General features: G+C 41.3%; 1 protein-coding gene across 5 annotated transcripts in view; it reads right to left on the bottom strand.

Annotated features, from left to right (window-relative positions):
- Positions 1–7041: 7041 nt before the first annotated feature.
- XYLT1 (xylosyltransferase 1) overlaps positions 7042–18845 on the bottom strand; it is a 202502-nt gene continuing 190698 nt past the window's right edge. For all 5 annotated transcript variants that reach the window (XM_075105158.1, XM_075105157.1, XM_075105160.1 and 2 more), the window contains 2 exons: positions 18196–18529; positions 7042–10026 (listed from right to left, as the gene is read on the bottom strand). In XM_075105158.1, the coding sequence (XP_074961259.1) occupies positions 9704–10026; positions 18196–18529 (657 nt within the window). In that variant the 3' untranslated portion in view covers positions 7042–9703. The remainder of the gene's footprint in view (positions 10027–18195; positions 18530–18845) is intronic.

Here is an 18845-nt window from a genome sequence, read left to right on the forward strand (position 1 = left end):
GGATTAGCAGTCGGTGTCTCAGCTGTGCCCTATTTCATAGCCCGGCAAGCCAGGGCTTCCAGCCAAGAGCAGCCAGGTGAAGGAATAAACCATGCTGAAGTGCTGATTTGGCACCAACATAGCCAAGCTCATCTTTCATAACAGAATGAAAAATTGCCATCCATGTCTGGTTTTAACTATAGTAGAGTATCATGAAGCTCCTGCTTTTTAGTAATTACTAGACAGCAAAGATTTACAGTTGTTTGCATTTGTGAAGTCTCAGATTACTAACCGTTTCTGATCTTTTTAGAAAATAGGCTACAGATTCTTTAGCAATGGATGAAGAAATGTCAAATATCCAGGCACTGAAACGAAATCCTTATTGTCAAGGCAATTAAATACCTCGTTCCTGTTGCACTTGGTTTACTGTGCCTTCCTAGCGGCAAACTGCTCTACAGTGAGTTTTGTGTCATTACCGTGAATTAACCATGTTCTACACTCTATAAATATTAGTTAAGATCAAGATAAATTAAGCATAGCAGATGCAAAAATGTGATGATGGTATCTCAAGCAGACAGAGCTACATAGCCTTTCAAGCCAGCATGACACTGTAGAAGAGCTCAGACAGCTCTTTCTGTGATGCACTGGGATTTTTTTGTGCATAGCCTCCAAAAGCGTGCAGATTCGAGCCGAAGTCCACAAAGAAAACAGTTGACATCTGGTAGCTCGATGCTTTTTTTTTTCCTCTTTTCTTTAAAGTAGCGGCCAACGACACATTTGGAGCTAATTAAAACAAAGGTTGAGCTTTTTTTAATATGCCACGAGTATTAGCAGCTGGTTGAGGAATAAGCCAGCAAAAAAAGCAGCAAACTTCTTATACCATCTATCAATAAAAGCAGGCTTCATAACTGAGAGAGCAGCCTTTTTTTTTTTTTCCCCTCTACCCTCCACAGAAAACCTTTTCTTTGTGCCAGGACTAAAATATTAGCACTGTGTTCCCTCCTCTGTTTAAACAGACCTCATTGCATCTAAGTGCCAAAAAAAGTGGAATTCCTGAACAGCAGGTGAAAAGAAAACACAAGATCAAAAGCAGTTCTGGCTGCCAAGAGAACCTGCAGCACTGCTTGGGGGTGCATGAAAAAGTCATGCAGACTCCTGGTGGTGTCAAAGACTTTTGGAAGGTCATCAAGGAGTTTTTTTTCAAGCATCCCACATCAAAAAGCAGCACTAGGAGACAAACCTGCAATACATCATGAGGCTGGTGCTAAAGATACCAATCACCCACTTGTAGGAAAATTTAACTGGTTTTCCCCATCGCAGCCATGGAAGCGGCTCTAAGGAATCAGGGCTCAGAGTGGAGCCTGTGGTTAAGAAAATACATTTACATGCTCGCACTGGGTGAACGTTAGGCAATGGCTGGTTTGGGTCTATAATCCCCGGGGGAAATACGGAAGAAATTTGTCTTTCTGAGCTCATCCTTTCAGTAAAGGCAAAGGATCCATATTTTGCTGTCCTTGTAACCAGCCAGCCCTAACATTAATTTCTATTTCTGCACCCAGCTGCCTATTTGCATGCCCACGACTAAGTCCTTTCTCTTTGGGATGATGTACGCTCTGGGTGTGTGTGTGGAAGAAACTGCTGCAACGCTCCTCATAGTTAACAGAAAAGAGACCTAAGTCAAGCTCCGTGTTAATCCCTTCTGCCTATCATTCCTTGGTACCTTTGGAAAAGCCAGGGAGAATCTGCCCAAAAGTAGTCATCTGAGTTTGAAAAGTAGGAGAACTTGGCCCAAAAAACTTGGATGTGTCTCTGGCTCCCACAGTGCAGGCAGCGCTGGGAGCCCTGCAGAGTCCAACCCATCTCCCACCGCTGCCGCCGGCGGGGGCACCCCCCGTCAGGCTGCAATTAGCACCTGGGATCACAGATCAGTAGTGCTTGGTCCCATTTTTCCTCCTAAATATCACCAAGCAGCAAAGTTCTTTTAAATAAAGACTTATATTAGTGGGGTTGAAAACAATACGAAGTACACATCTATTCCTAAAGACAGCCTTTTTTTTTTTTATTTTAAAATTCTGCTTCTGAAAACACAGTATGACAGAAAGCAATTATATACAACTGCAGTGTTTTTGGTATAATACAGTATTTAATACATCCATTTCTTTTTCTGCAAAAAAATTTGCTTTGTCGGACAAAAAACCAAACTCCCATTGACAAAGAACACAGCTAAGGCACATTGTTTTCTGCTAAATGAAAGACAAAAGGGTGCAAAAACGGGTAGTGCAATAATTGCTGAAAATCACATTCTACTACAAGAAAAGCATTCTGACTTTGAACTTTGATTACCGGTCAATTTAAGACATTTCAATATCTCATAAAATATTCCTTTAAATAAATAGCAAAATATCTACATCTTTCAGTGTGTTTCATTTGAATTTCCAATTTTTTTTAAACTTTGCTGTATATACATGGTTTTCTTTTTTCTTATTCAATAGCTTACAAAATATTTCTGTACAGTTTTATGCATATAATGATCTATAACAAAATAGTTATTTCTTAAAACTATATTACCACCAGTCTTTGAAAATGACAGAATAGGAATAACTTATTACGGACTATGTTAGGCAATACAAAAATCCAATCAACCCAAAATAAAACCAAAATGACAAAGTCAGAAAAATAATTTCATTAACTCAAATTAATTCTTTTTGTTTCACAAACCTTGTTTTATATGTAAACCCTTTTCAGTTGCCTTTGGGTTATATCTGTATCTGAATACCAAAACAGGATAGAATTTGGGATTCCTAAAAGCACTGCAGCCTGCCGGGAATATTGGTGCTACTGAAACACGACAGTTCTCCATGGAGAAAAGTATGAAAGAAACCCAACAGATACAAGCCTTAGCAGCAGTCCTTGGTTTCTGCTGACTTTGACAACCTTTGGCTGAAGCTCCAAAAGCCAGATTTCTGGAAATGCTTTTATGACTTCGATGACACAGCCAGACTCCTCTGTCTCCTAAGTGTACTGCTAGATTCCCAACCGTCATGCAAAATCTGGCCCCAAGTGATGAAGTTCTTCAGATTTTAAGACCATACCATTAAGAGGTTATATCTTCTCTCAGCTACCAGTACAAATCTGAAAGGAGTGGTACCACGTCACGTCAAAATGAGTGAAAATACCCCAGAATTTGCCTTGTGCATCTGAAAGCAGTCTGTCCTGCTATAGTCTGAAGATAAATTAAAAGTTATTAAGTTTGTACTTTGCAGGTAATTAAATCAACCTTCCTTACCTACAGTGAGTTGCGAAAGACAGAGCTCATAATTTCCCAAGGTCTGTATGAGCATCCGAGCCTTCCTTTTGCCCAAAGGGAAGGTCATTTTCTTCCCTTAAAGACTGCATTTGTAAGCAATTTCTATTGTATCTGTGAAGTGTAAGCTGACAGCAACACAACTGAGCTGTAATAGAAATCTCAAGGTGCCTTTTATTCCTTCCACAACAAACAGAAAATGTGAGCAAGACACAGACAACACCTAACTTCCTAACACAGTTTAAGGCCACATTTAGAAAGGATGAAAGTAAGGCTTTCTTTAAGGGGCAACGCACTGGATGCCACAAAGGGAACAGACACCGAGTAAGCCAAAGCTGATAGGATCCACCCGAGGAAAATCTGAAACAACATCCTAATTTTGCCCAGGAGGTCTGTGCCTTCTTTTGGATGTAAGCAGGAAAATAAAATGAAATGCCATAGACATCCTCCTCCAGAATATTCCCAGCAAACTGAAGGTGCTCTCCTAGCAAGAGGTTGCTATCTTCTCAGTCGAGGGTGTTAATTACAACAGAACCAGAGACAAATCAAGTCATTACAATATACAAATGCAGCGCAATGAACCGCGCCTAAAATTGTCACTCTGTTATCAGAGGCACCTGTACAGATCTTGCTGCTTATTTGGCAAGGTTACAAGTAATACTTCTAGGTTTTAACAAAGTAGAAAGAGAATTTGCATAGATTGTACATTCAGTTCAAGGAGATTTCTGGTACCTTTTTTTTGTTGTTATCAGGTAAAGGTGTTTGCAGACACAGTGAGGTAGCAGCTGTGATAGCACCCATGAGCAAAAGAAGGTAACCAAGGCAGAAGCAAAGAGCAGAGAGTGATCTACACGCTACTGTTAGTATAAAGGAGCAAAGTCAACACGGTACCTGCAGTATCACATCATGAGGATTAATCGCTGCCAACACCACACTTAACCGGAGACAGCCTAATGCTACTGTGGTCCTGGGTAACATGGGCTGTAGGATCTTCTTGTCTCATTTTTAAATGCTCTCAGCCTGGTTCTTCTTTCCCTTACTGTGAGGGTGGTGGCAAAGGTTTTCAAAGGCCAGACTCTTCTACTCTATGCCTTCAAAGGGTGTTACAATTCAGAGCATTTGCTCACTCTTGAAGAGTGTACAGGAAAAAAGGTATTTCCCTACAAATTCTTCCTCACTGCCCTTGACCCTAATTCACATTTGTTTGGCTCCTCTGTGCCTGGCTGCAGCAGCAACTCCCCTCAGCAGGGGCTCTGCAGGCAGGTATTCCTGCTCTCAGTGCCTCCTGCTGGGCCCCTAGAAGGGCAGTGTCCTGTCCTTTCCACTGCTACGGCACTCCTACCCTCTCTGTGGGCATCAGATCGGGAGCTGTCTTGCCAGAAGCCTGAGGTTTGGTCTAGAAAAACTTTTTTACATGATGTTTTCAATTGTCATTTAATATGGATTTAATGTAATGGCTCCTGAATCCTTAAGACTATCTTGGAGGCCTTGAACGGTTGAAATAAAAGTACATATGGATCATTATCTTTTCACAACCAGATTGAAGCAAAGGCCAGTGGGAATCACCACTAGCCACTTTCTACCAGGTTGGTCTTACGCTGTTGCTGAAATAATCAAACCTACTATTACACATATTAAATACCCATGCCTGAAATTCAGGAAGTTGCTATCACTTTTACCAATCCCTTCACGTGTGTTAGTACTGAGCTGACTGAAGGCTGCTCTCAAAAGCAAATGTTTCTAATCTGCAGCTAGGATTTCTGAAGAAGCTTAAGGGATTTGGCTCACACAAGCACAAAACTTCCCGCTCAGTGGAAGGCAGTGGAGTTGGCCAAGGTTTCATGTGGCCAACTCCTGAAGTTTTGGGATCTGGGAAGACAATGAGGAGGGTGTGATAGCCGCCAGCAAGCTGGCAGTTCTCTGACAGCTGTGCTGAAAGAGAACTAGAGATACCAACAGAAAGTTGGTCTTCATTGCCTGGCCCCAGTAATAATCTGGATCTTCTTTTCTTTTTATCTGGGAAGTCAAAGCTGAGATCTCACGGCATCACTGCTTCTCAACCTTGCTGTGCAGAAGGCACCCAGTTTGTTCAAAGTTTTGTTGCAGCACAATTGTGTCAAACTTTTGCACAGTTTCAGCATCTTCTTTACCATCCGCCTCTCCCTTTGGCCAGGTTTAGAATATCCCAGTTTTGATTCACTGAATTCACTACTCTGTTCACTATAATTGTAGCTAAGAGTGATGGAGACTTCATTAGTATTGCAATTAGTGCTGTAGATGGACGGAAGGTGCGTACACATTAGCTGGTCCTTTTGAGGGAGCTGCAGGACCATCGTTAATATGCCATTAAACAACTGTACATGCATTGTGCGCTGAAGCAATACCTGGGAAAGTCAATTTGTAATACACGAATGCACATTCCTGTATCTGTAGGCTGAGCAATAACGAAGGCTTCACAACAGAGATACAGATGGACTTCCCTGTATAACACTTGCTATCATGAAGGAATTGTTAAAATTCTTCGCTTGCCGAGAGCACAAAAAATGAAGACATACTTTCAATTCTGAAAAACCCTTGAATATCAGAAAATGAAAATACAAATATTACTACTCAGCGTCCAAATGTCATCAAAGAAAGAATTGGATAAATCTGAAAATAAACTGTCATTTGAGCTACTTCTATTAGCCTCAAGGTTCAACATTACCATATAAACAGGTTTGCATAATGCTAAGACCGACTTTGGACATAATACATTACATCATGTATGTAGATATTCTGCATTTTGCCACATTCGTTTTCTGTGTAATACTGATTGATCACAGAAGTGTTACATGGCTATCGTGCAGCATTGGCAGGGAGTTAAAACGAGCAAAGCATTACACCCAGAGGACAAATGTGTGCACATGAAAATACACCCCCCTCCCACAGAAAGGGATTTTGGTCAGAACTGTCTTTCAGCCGGAGTCCTATTCAGCAGGAACTAGCCTTGTGATGGGAAAATAACACTTGCACATTCAAATGAAGATGCATAACTTGCTTGTTTTGTACAAACTGTGGGTCCCTGCTCTGAATTCTCCTTTTCACCAAATGTAAGATCTGTGAAGTTATTCTCTTCTAAAAATATCTAATATTCATCACAGGCACCAAGTGCCTGCCATTTCAGAACCAGAAAAGCCACTAAGCAGGACGTGGGTCTTAGCAGCTCTACCACAGCATCAGCTTGGAGCAAGCTCTGATCCCTGATGCAAAGTCTTGTTTTCCATGGTTTTTCTTCAAAACTACAGCACTTTGTAACTCAGACACAGTGTCCCATATATAACTTCTGTTTCTGTGTCTGCGTATTAACAGCTATAGTAGGGTTGTCATTTAGGTCTAAAGCTTGACACTGCCCCCAGAGGATGTTCCAAACACGGCAGCTCATCCTTTGATGACTTCAAAGGCAGACAGTATATACCCATAGCATTCTGTCACACCTTTTATTTATGCTGGACTTGACTCTGAAGTCCTTACTCAGCATCAGCACTCTGTGGAAATGTTGCCTGAGAAAGGACTGCAGGACCAGACTCTTCAGTTTTACATCACACACTTTAACAGCTGCACTGGGATTGCCAGCTTGCTACAAAACTTCTTTGTGTAGATGCTTTTTGTCTTTCAGAAAATAAACTAATATGAATTTTGGTTTGAGATATTTTAAACCTAGCATATAATGTAAATAGATATATCAGCAACTATTTGTTTTCTTTCCCTTTTTTGTACTGAAACAAAATAAATTGCACCTTACGTTTTAAATGATCAAAGTGGCAGATTTTCTTCTAACCACAAAAGACGGGATTGTTGCCACTTTCTGCTTGGTCTAGTTAATAATGAGAACTTGCCAACAAAGCACTTAAAAACATTCCTGCTTAAGAATAAAAAAGTATCAAATTTAAAAACCAAGTTATCTGCATGCGTGTGTGTGTGGGCGCACCCTTATACATATACTTATGTGCAAGACAGACTGAAGATTTTGTGACTACCCTGGTAGCCTTATTAGGAACAATCACTGACTGGGATTGTTAATGAATTTTATTGTGTGCACTAAATGTGGCGTTCTTGATTTAATCTGCAGGGCTTGAACTGTGCAGTTGCCATTGCATCAGTGTGACTAAACCCCCGGATTTCACAGTGAGGATTGGAGGTTCCCAGAAAATTTGAACTTCACGAAGGAATGTTAGATTAAAAACAAGCACTGTTAAGAAAAACCCTACTGAATAAGTAATAACACTGTGTTTCTATTATATAAACCTGTTGGCAACCCTGGTTTTAAACATGCTTGCCTCTAGAGCCAGTTGAAAAGCTGGAACGTTATCTTCACTGAAATATTTCAACCAGCTCTCATTGCTACAAGCTTTCCTAAAACTACGGCTCTTGTGACTGTCAAAAATCAAGACAAAAAAAGAACGGGAGGTGTGAGGGGAGGAAGGCCTTTTCTTAATAAAGGCAGCTTCAGTTAGTAAGATAACATAATCTTCAAGCTGCAACAGCAGCACCTACTAATTAGTCATTGACTAAAACATAAATAATAAATACCTAAATTGTTCCTTCTATGCATCCGTTTTTGTGCCAGATAAACATTTCAATGCTCTGCCTTAATGCCAGCACAGCTGACACCACAATTTCAAGTCCAAAGCAAACTGCAAGTAGCTTTAAACCAATACTACAGAGAGAGATACTACAGGCCACCGGGATCTGTGTTATGGTCATTCTGCAACTGTTTAAAAGGGAATTCAACCTTTCTGTGAGATGCGATTACAGAGTGATTTAAGGGTCTATCTCCCTCCTGATGTGGATGCTTAACTCTCATCAGCAGAAAGTTAGCCATCCACACAGAAGGGTAAAGAGATACCTTACTTTATTACATCAACAGGATTTTTTTTCCTAATTAACCCAACAGCTTTTAACAGCCTTTTTGGGTTATGTTGTTAACAAGAGATTACCACAGCAACAACAACAAAGTGCATGTTTTACACTAATGTAAAATGCATTAGTTGGAGATGAATTTACATATAAAACATATACTTTAAAAAGCTCTTGGAATGTAAATGGATTTTTTTCCTACTGTAGAAAATGAAGCTTAAAATGATGCAAAACATGCCCATTTAAAACAGGATGCAGCCTGCTAGAAATTCTGAAGACAGGCAAGGCTAGGGTTTGTTGCCAGAATAAAGTAAAAGCACTGAGAAATATGGCATTGCTCTCCTTCACGTTCAGCTCATGGCTTCAGTTGGGAACCCGTGTCCTGCACAGCCTTCCAGATGCCCTGCACAAGCCTAGAAGGACTCTTCACAAAGGGCTAGTAGATCTGAGATCAAGGGAGGGAATTAGTGTTAACACTTACTAGCCACTAGTCAGATTAGGGAAGAAATGTGTTGTTGCAGATTTAGGTCCCAATGCCACCATTTTACTGGTTCTGTGCAACTCCACTGCCTGAGAAAAAACTCAGCTCAGCTTACCAGCAAAATCAGCAAAGGGTGTGAGCAGACTCATCACAACCCACCCCCAACCTACACATACACACTTGCTGTACTGAAAGTCTGCAAAAATGCTTAGGTGCTGGTGGGCTTAGAAAAAAACTTGCAGATTTGAAAGGACTGAAATCCAAAATGCTTCTTTGTTCTTTAAACTAATACTCTTAGAATCCAGACCCTGAACCTGACTGCATGAGACATAAAAGACTAATATAGCAAAACACTACTTCCGTTTCGAGGTTATAATGAAATGAGTCTAAAAAAAATCTCTGAAAAGAATTGGAAAGTTTCTGCTTTTGCTTGTTTTCTCTAACTAGGATAACAACAGACATTAGCTGAGTCCAGAATTATTTTGTGTTATTAAAAAAAAGAGGGTGTACCATAATTATTTCATGTTCTGTGAGGTAATGCAGCCATACAGGCTTTAGCCTGCAGTAACCATCCTCCCCAGGAAGCCTAAGTAGAAGGGAATTTTGCTGTGATTTATTCATGGTAGCAAAATAATAAAAGCCTATGAAACAGCAGAGGAACAGACAAATTTACTTTTAAAAAACACTTTTAGCAGCTGCTCCTTCAATGCCCTCTCCGTGGCTTGCTGCCACAGCTGTTTTGAAACCCGCAGAGGCAGCGGGTGTGCGGTACGGCCAGGGCCCCATGGGACAGCAGAGGCTGTGGGATGACCGAAGGTGCTCCTGACCGAGCTGATAGAGAGGGCAGTGCCAAAGGCCTTGTCGGAACTCTTTTTTTTGGTTTTTTTTTGTTTGTTTTTTTTTTTTAAATTAATTATATTGCAATAAGTAACAAAAAAGTATAATGTTCCCTTAGGTTTCTGAAATCTGGTGCGAGATTCTCATACGAGCAAGGTTAAATTCCCTTTTAAAAAACCCTATGCCGGAGGAGAGCATACTGGATGCTACCTCAAGCGACCGTCAGGTTTGACAGGGCCCAGCTCGGATTTGGGGTCTGGGCTCAGGGAGCTCCAGGCTGTCTGAGCGCAGCCCTGCATGACTGGGCAGGCAGTGGGGCCGGTGCTGCAGATGTCCACGGCTGACCAGACGCTGCTGACTAGAGAGTCCACCCAGGCTTCCAGCCGGGCACCCACAAGCCCTGCATTCCTCTTGGCCTGGTCCACGCGGGCGGCACTGATGGGGATATTCAGGACGGGGTTCAAGCCCTGGAAACTCTGCTCCATGTACGCGTTCTTTGGAGGCCCGCTGTGATACTTCATGGCTTCCTCTGGAAATGCAGAAATAAACCCAAATATTAGTGCATTAAAAAAAAAGAACAACAAAAGCTTCAGGATCTAAGGGCACAGCAAATGAAGAGGCAAAAGTTAGTGGTGTGCTATAGTCCGTTTCCCCAGCATGGAGGACAAACTGCATCCTGAGGACAGCTGGCTATGCTCAGCTTTTCAGCTCATCATGCTCACCACTACAAGCTCCACTCACCGTGATGCTAACCCTGCAAGCGATGCGTTAGCAGGGTGATGCACTGAGACTGAAAGCAACATCGTCATTATCACCACATACAACTGGCATCCCCAGAGCTGTAGGATACCCAGGCATGACACACAGCTGTTTGGCACAGCACAACAAAAAGGCAGGCCCAGCTTCAAGGGCATCCCAGCTACGAGCTATTGTCTGTACCTAGAGCCTGATCAACATGCAGCTCCTTCTTGGGAGAAACCCATTTTGCATTCAGGAGAAGCTCATTTTGCCAGAGAAGTCTGGCAGATAAGTCCTGTGCAGCTCAACACCCAGGGAAGGCTGTACTTTGAAATTAGGAAACAGTTCAAGGATGCTTGGTGTGAGAAGGCTGCTGACCCTTATCAGACCTTCAAGTGCTATCATTGATTTGTCTACGAGGAAGAGCCAAGATCTCAGCCAGTTTTTTTTATTAAACTGATGAACCTTGCCCTACTGTGGAAAAGCCACAACATTTGTTAGCTCAATCTGCCTCCAAAAACCAGGTGGTGCCACTCCTGGCACTGGAAGAACCCCACCATGGCCTTCAACAGACCAGACCCAAATGAAAAATGTATAGCCCCAGCATCATTTCTGGAAGTGCTCCAGTCTCGCTGGGAAACTATTCTCTAATGACAATTATGTTTCAAGCACTTGTGCCGAATAATGGATCACAACCATTTCCTAATGATACTTTTCTTTGCATTGTGGTTGCTTTCCTTACAGTAACTCTTCTACCTCAGCAAAATGCAGTACATCACTCCAAAACTGTATTATTGCAGTAAAAATCCTTGTCAGGGTGTGATAATGCCTTCAAAGACCTTGGATTAGATACTGCAAGTCAGATTGCCCTTGTCTAAAGATGGCTGACTTCTTAAGGTCTGAGAGTGGACCAAGGTGCTGCTCACAAAATCAGAATGGTACCCTCCAAAATGTTCCCTACATGCCTCTTGGGAGTATATTTTCAACCATTTCTTTCTGTTCTCAGCTGACTTCCCTCCTAGAATCGTCACTCTGGCAGCACAGAGGATCTGTTTAGCTCTGCCAACATACACACTGTCTAGAACATAAAATGGGCCCATTCAGGGCGCTCCAGGCTAGGAAAGCCACTGTGCTCAGATAGTGTTTAGAGGCCAGGAATTACATATTCATGGCTACAATTCCTTCCACATGTCCTTGCTGCCTGCACTGCAGCCTGACACTGAGTCCTTTCTTCCATGCAGAGGACAGTATCTCAGGCACTGGCAATAAATTAGGACATTTACTTTGAGGAAAAAGGGACATGTAAGTGGAGCTTCACTGCTATGTTTGCAAAGTCTTTAATGTCAAATACTGTGCAAGTCCATTACTTCAAATCCCCAATTAAATTAGTTCGGCACATCCCCATCACCATTATACATCACTTAATTGCGCCTGCATTAATCTAAACCCCTCTTTTTATTTTATATGGTAGATATCCACAATAACCTCTAGTCAAAATGAGTTTTTTCCATGCACACGTGTCAGAAGTGTGCTCTGCCAGAGCACTGCAGTTTAAGAAACAGAACAAGTACACGATTAAATTTCCTCCTTTGGAAGCAATTAAATATGGAAGACTCTTTGTCAACATATTAATTAAATAGGAACATTCTAAGTAAAAACTCCAAAACAAATAAGAGTTGGCATTACTACCAGGATCATCTGATTGAAACAGGCAATTCAGAGAGCTTGTTGAATTAAAGCCTGTTGTGCTCATGTTTAGTACATGGAACAAGAGAGACCTTTTTTCCGACAAGTAACAGGATGAAATGGAGCTTGGTCTTTGCTCTGGCTCAGTCTCACACTTGTTCCAGGCTTCAGGACTTGGTGGATTAGCAGGACTGGAAGGAATGAAACCTACAGAAACTGTAGGAGCCAGTGCTGGCAATGCAGCAGGAGATCTTCTTTTTCTCTGCGTCTGTGACCCTTGTTGTTTAAGATCAGTGGGCTGCTTTTGCTAAAATAAGGGTTATAACCTCAGTGTCTTCAACAAATTTAAATTTCTCCACTCTGCTATTGCTGTAATTGTGTCAGATATGCTATGCTTCTCACACCAACACACTGCTGTTTTGGTCTGCACCACTAAGTGACTGCTGTGCTCTCCTCCAGAACTGGCTGTGCTGCAAGGGCTCGCTGGCAGGTACAACAGTAATAGCCTTTAATGGGACTGAAGAGAAAATTTTTGGAAAAACCACACACAAGTATCAGCAGATAGGAAAAGACTGCTGAGGTCAGCACTAAAGGGAGCAAACCACTGTTTTTCAGTGTGTTAAGGGCTACTGCTGCCCACAGTGAAAATGTGCTTCTCCAACGTGAGAACCAATAGGGGATTGCTTGGCCCCACAGCAGAACAAACACTCCAAGTTAGGTGTCTACATGTCCTATGAAGAAAGAGCTCAGTAACAGGAGAAAGTAAGGAGGATGCTGCTCATCCAAGCTATGGCAGATGTGGGATATTCCTCTTTGCATTAAAGGAAAAATAAATGAGAGGTAATCATGACTGTAACTTACTGGGCTGGGACATGAGAGGGACAGTGCTCATCCCAAGCCCTGAAATACTGTACTAAGAGGAGGCTGGAGCTACTGGGCATACTTTTAAAGCACTGACACTTCAGTGGTTGCTCATGAAAAAAATAACGAAAAAGCTTGCCCCTATGAGATGTGTGTTTAGCTATTTAATTCTGTACAGTTAGAGCAACCAATTCAAAATTAGTTGAATTGCAGACATTAAGCCAGTTTTTTTTTTTGCCAGCAAACACATCCGAATAGCCCTTTGGCTTCAAGAGGACATGTATCAATGCAAAATATATTCCATTGACTCTAAACTATAGCTTTAAAAAGATGAGTTATTTTTGTTTGCTCTTCACTCTGCGAGGACACTTCATTTCTCAACTGCCTTTTCTTAGTATAACTTCTGTGGACTAAATACACAGCCTGTAGTCAGCTGCATAGCCTGGGATTTCAGCATTTTTGTGGGGGTTTGCTCTTCATTTTGCAGAAAAAGCAAATGAGTTTAGACACAGAGTGACAGAGGCTAAGGAACGAAAAATGTGGTTACCTTGGTACACATTAAGGCGCCAGACCTGTGGGTTTTTTTTAAAACAAAACAGCATGTACAGCTTTATTTCCTTACTTGAATTGCGTTGAAACCCTCTGGCAAAGAGGTAATTTTTTTATTGACATTTTGTTTGTTTTCTCTTGCAGCAAACAAGACAGTGCTGCATTTGCTCACTGTGAAGCTAATCGACTCCTTGTCAACTGGATCTGAACTAAATTTCAAGGCAAATCCCGGTCTTCAGGGTTTTTCTCAGAATAACGATTCCAGGGCATGCCTACTCTTCTGCAGCCATGCACTTGCCTGCTGCTATTACTGCATTTATCAAGAACATGTCATGTTACCTCTGGTTAATTTAAAGAAATCACAGCCGTTCTGACACAAGTTGCCAACCACTTTATAATCCGTATAGACGCAATTAGAGTTGATTAAGCCACTGCAAACAACCAACGGCAAAACAAAGGCTTCCCAGTATATACTTAATTAAGATGGTCTATAAATATGGATTAGGTTAAAAGGCCTTCGAGATGCATGTGTGCACTGCAGTACATCTGCTAATGCCATCAAGCCTTTGAAAGAGGCGGCTGCAGGTAGAAGGCACAGGGACCAGGAGCTGGTGTTCAAGGCTCCCTGTCCCATTGTGGAGCACCAGAGATCAAAAGCAACACATCCAGGGCATGTGATCAAGCTAGGAACTGAACATGAAAGGCCTCTCTTAAAGAGAAGGAGGAGGATGCTCTTCACTGCCCTCCCTGTTTGAAGGAAGAAAGGTTTTATTTATTCATTATTTACTTTCAATCCAGTGTTTGGTATCAAGGTTTGGAGCTCTTTCTGCCCCAGATGTGAATCCGCCTACTGGCTCACAGTAACCTATTTAGCTTTAATGAAACTGGTCCTATACATTACGCGCATGACAACTCATTATCGCCACTCCAGCTGGGAGATTGCTGTGGAAACTTTGCCATGAATATAAACTCAAATTAAAAAATGAAATTGCTTTGGTTTCTTTTCTGCCCCTCAGAGGCATGTGTGATCATACTCAGCATGACTGCTTCACGTGGACTTTGTAGAGCAGAGAGGGGTGGGAAAGTGGGATGCAGAGCCAACCTCTGCTGAATTAGCTGTTTCCTTAGGAATTGAAATCTACTTGGTAGCTTGGATTATGATTGGTGCACTGCTGGCTAAATGCTCTAAATTATACCTTTTGTTTGGCTCTGCCTCTCCAGTCCCTATGCAGGGGACCTGAACATCTGGCCTCAAGCCTCCAAACTGCACTTAAATTCATGCTGCCTAAAGCAGACGGCAAGAAACCCCCATTCCTGTCTATTATCACTGCTAGTGATCTTCTGATCTTCTCCCTGTTTTGTCTCCTCCACATGTTACATTCCCTCTCTGTCTTGGCACAATTTAATCCTGGGGCGTCCTGCTGGTCCTTGGCAGCCCTCCTACGTCCTTACAGTAAGCATGGAGTACTTGGCTTTAACAAGGCCATATGGTAAGGAGCTCAAAATTGCCTTTTAGAAGAATAAAAGAGAATCTGGCTGTGCAGGACGTAGGGGGAGGAAGTAGGGTGTAGGGTGGAGCAAGTGAACGTCATTTCTCCAAATTATTTATTTCACAAATTCATTTATTTTTCCTTTTTTTTTTCATTTATTTCTTTCTCCAGCCAGGCAAACACTTGAAGGTGCTGTCAAGCCAGAGGATCTGCTGAAGGTAGAGCTGATCAGTGACACAGCTCACCCTAGAGAAAATAGACACAGGTTTGGATGACTGGAGGGGAAGAGGAGCAAGAAAGAATAAAAAATATCATATTATAGACTTTCCAATGGAATAGCTTTGGGAGCCTCATTTAGAGTGGGAACACGCCAAACCTCCCAGCATACTCAGTAGTTCCATATTAGAACTGATCTCTCTAACACTTACAGATCCAGGTTTTGAAAAGGTCAGTGAATCTGTGCTTTTAAAACAATTTACATTGTGTCAGTTATGCACATCTGGACACAATATCAAAGAAAACACCTGCTCTTGATTTGCCTTTATGGTTTTACTTGCATGCACAGACTCTAGGCCAATATTAATAAATAAATTGGAATAGAAAATTAATAAACTAGCTGCATATACTGGTTTTATAAACTGTTAAACAAAATGTGTTTGCTGGTAGCTGTCCCATGATTAATTATTTTTTTTTAATTGTAATCATGAATTTTGAGAGTCAGGATAATGGAACGAACATGTTTCACTTTGCTTATTCATAAGAGGAGCAAGTGGCTCCCTTCATGGTGCTGGGAAACTGAAATGAACTTTGCCTGGTTATGCTCTGTGGTGAAGTGATGTGTAGATAAGTAACGATTTAGGAAATACAGTGGTTGTTGTCGTGTTCGTGCTCTCAAGATACAAGATTTTAGTGGCTACTGTGCTGCTGCCAGATTTGTGCAAATGCTTTTTAGAATGACACAGACAAATTACACACAAGACCACGGACAGATTTTTATGTATGTAACTACGTGGACTCCAGTTTCTACATCTGGAGTGTATGAGACAGAGGGGGCCAAATCACTATCAAGCAAATGACATGCAAAGTGGTATGAAATGTATCAGTCATTTAAAAAGCTTCTGGAGTAGCAAATTACTTTCCAGGGTAATCTTTCTGACAAGAGCTATAGCTTTTTTTTCCTCCGCCCTTTTTTTTTTGGGTGGGGGCGGTGGGGGTGAGGAAGGATGGTTGGAAGAAGAAAATTTTAAATAAATCCCTAATAAATCATATTTCCCTCTTCTGCTGACAACTCCTGGCTAAGTCTGATGTATGTTTTATTTTCAGTGTTAAGACATGACAATAATACTATCCCTTCATTTTAGAAGATTTTTGGCAGCTTTCACATTGTTTACAATAGTAACACAAATTGTTCTTTTAGAAATTCTAATTCTTCCGTCATACTCTCACAATGCCTTTATTTGGCAGAGAAACATGTATTTAAATAATAAAGTGGTGACAAACTGACAAAAGCTGAAATTCAAAGCTAAATGACAATTGCCTGCATAGACCACAATAGTCTCACTGAGACAGAAAGCCTTAAAAAACCCAAACAACAGGAATTTGCATTCTAAATACAATTCTAACTGCAGCAGAGTGTCACTATCTGCCCCTCTAATTTTCTTCTTTACCTTCATGCCTCAGACACCTGGAGATGACATATCACATCGTCAGTAGCAAACCACTCCTGAGGCTTTTTTCCTAGATAATATTGTTCCCAAGCTTTATACTTCATTCCTACAGTAGATTCTAGTTACCCTATGCATGAACAGGGCTCCTTAACAAAAAATATGAACCAGATCTTCTCCTAGGATATTAATGGGCAACATGGAGTAAATCCATAATTTCAGTGGAATTATTCCAGATTCAGAGTTTGGACTAAAGGGAGTTTTCCTTTTAAACCATAAAGTGTGGGCTCATGACTGAAGTCTGAGACATGCTTATACTGCCCACAGGGCTCTCATATTATAGGGAAAAGCAGCAAGGTTGCTGCTTTTACATGCCATATTTTCTACCCAGTTTATGCCTCAACTGTTAAATTAGCAAAGAACATAGAATTCATTGATTTCCAGGAGATGAGTCAGTAACAGCTGCATTTAGAAATAGGTTGCCTCAAACATTAACATTTATTCCTTCTACACATGGCATTTCTTCACAATTTATCATTGCCTATTAGGTAATAACAGCAGTAGGTTGTTGGTGGTATAGTTTCTGCTTAAGAAACGATGCCACCAAATGTTAGAAGAAGAAATCAGTTAGTTAGCTCTTTTGCTGAGAAATGTGTAGAATCAAGCTCCTGTTGAGCAAGATAAGGGCTGCATTAGCTCTCAGCAGTTGTCTGTGGTGTTTGCATTACAGAAGCAGCACGTTATACTGGAAGGTAAATGCCTGACTCAGTTTATTTGCTGCCTTGTCAGGAGAACTTCTGAAAACTTAATAGGATCATTCCTGTATCTAGCAACTTTAAGATGTCTGAAGTTATGAATATTAATACCGGGCAGATGGAAGCACTTGAGCACATTAAGAGGAATGGTAAAGATATTCATAGCAACAAACTTGTTTTGATCTTACTGAATAAGAAACCAGGTGTGGCTACAAAATGTTCTCTCTTCTCCCAGCCCAATATCCTCAGCACTGGCTGAAGGTCCGAGCACTCGAACAATCCCTGTGCCAGTGTAAACTGCTGCTGGGAGCTTGTAGACATTGGCTCAGGGCTGCTGTGGTGGGGAGGAAGATTGCTGCTTTCTAAAAAATGTCAATGTGGGTCTGATAGTGTACTTACTGGGACCACTGTATTCATAGAAACTTTTTGTAACACAATTGCATTGTGTGCACTGAGCCGGTTTTGGCAGGTGTCAAGCAAGAGCGAATGCCTGTGCCTGACGATATGTCAGGTGAGCTCTGGCCTATGGTAATTCTGTGTATTAATGCTTTTACCATCAAACATGCAGGTTTTGTGAAGACAACAGTCTAAACATCTGTAACTATGAGCAAATGTGAATGAAAAGCAGTAGAGAAAGGTTCTCTTTTTTTTCTATTTCTAAATTATGGCTTTTATGATAGCTGTTAGATTATTGAGATCCTGAAATTCTCTGGATTCTGAACTGTGCATATTTTAAAGATATAAATAGCCTTTTGTTCAAAGTGCCTGTGTTTTACAGACTGGATACAGACACTTCTGCTTGCCTTAGTGCAACAATTTCTTCTGATTTAGTATCTATAAAATTCCTTTCTTTTCTCCTTTTCCAATACAGCACTACTTCATTTTTAACAGCAGCATTTACAGTGAATACAGACACAATAATTGGATTATTCTTGTACCAAATAACAAAACTTACCTTGTTTGATAGGCTGCCGATTAGAGAAGGTGAGAGGAGTAACAAGGAATTTGGTTTCAGCTACCTGCACCCAGTGGTACAGAATTTTTATCGTCCAGACACCGGGTCGCAGGGGCAAATTCAAAGGTGGTTTGTAGTGAGTAAATTCAGCACTGGATTCAATAAGAATATCATACGTTGCTGCAATTACATTAACAGGATCCACCCAAATGACAGTAATGGTGACATTGGGGCCTTTTCCCCATTTCTGCATGCCAACTGGCTCATCTGTTGGCCCGAGGATTCCTCCAAAATTCCGGAAAAGTCTTTCCTTGGCATCCCATTCGGTGCCAATCTGAAATTGAAGACCACAGTGCTGTTACCATCATCTCTGTAAGTATCTGAGACCCTTACATCAACTAAGGGCTCTCAAGACACACAAATCTTATTACAGTAATTATGCATACATATAAAGGTTGGCAGTAACATGACCTAAAATCATAATGCGTACACAAATTGTGAGACAACCTTGAATGCTAGGCTTGGTTTTTGGTCCAGTTGTCCACTTTTGATTGATATAAGGGTTTTCTTTACATTAAGAGTGACATAACAGGCTATAGCAGCTCTCCTTTTTCTCCACATGGAAGCTGTCAATAAAGGACCAAGCCTGA

The sequence above is a fragment of the Phalacrocorax aristotelis genome, chromosome 10 (genome assembly GCF_949628215.1).
Source record: "Phalacrocorax aristotelis chromosome 10, bGulAri2.1, whole genome shotgun sequence".
In the NCBI taxonomy this organism is placed as follows: Eukaryota; Metazoa; Chordata; class Aves; order Suliformes; family Phalacrocoracidae; genus Phalacrocorax; species Phalacrocorax aristotelis.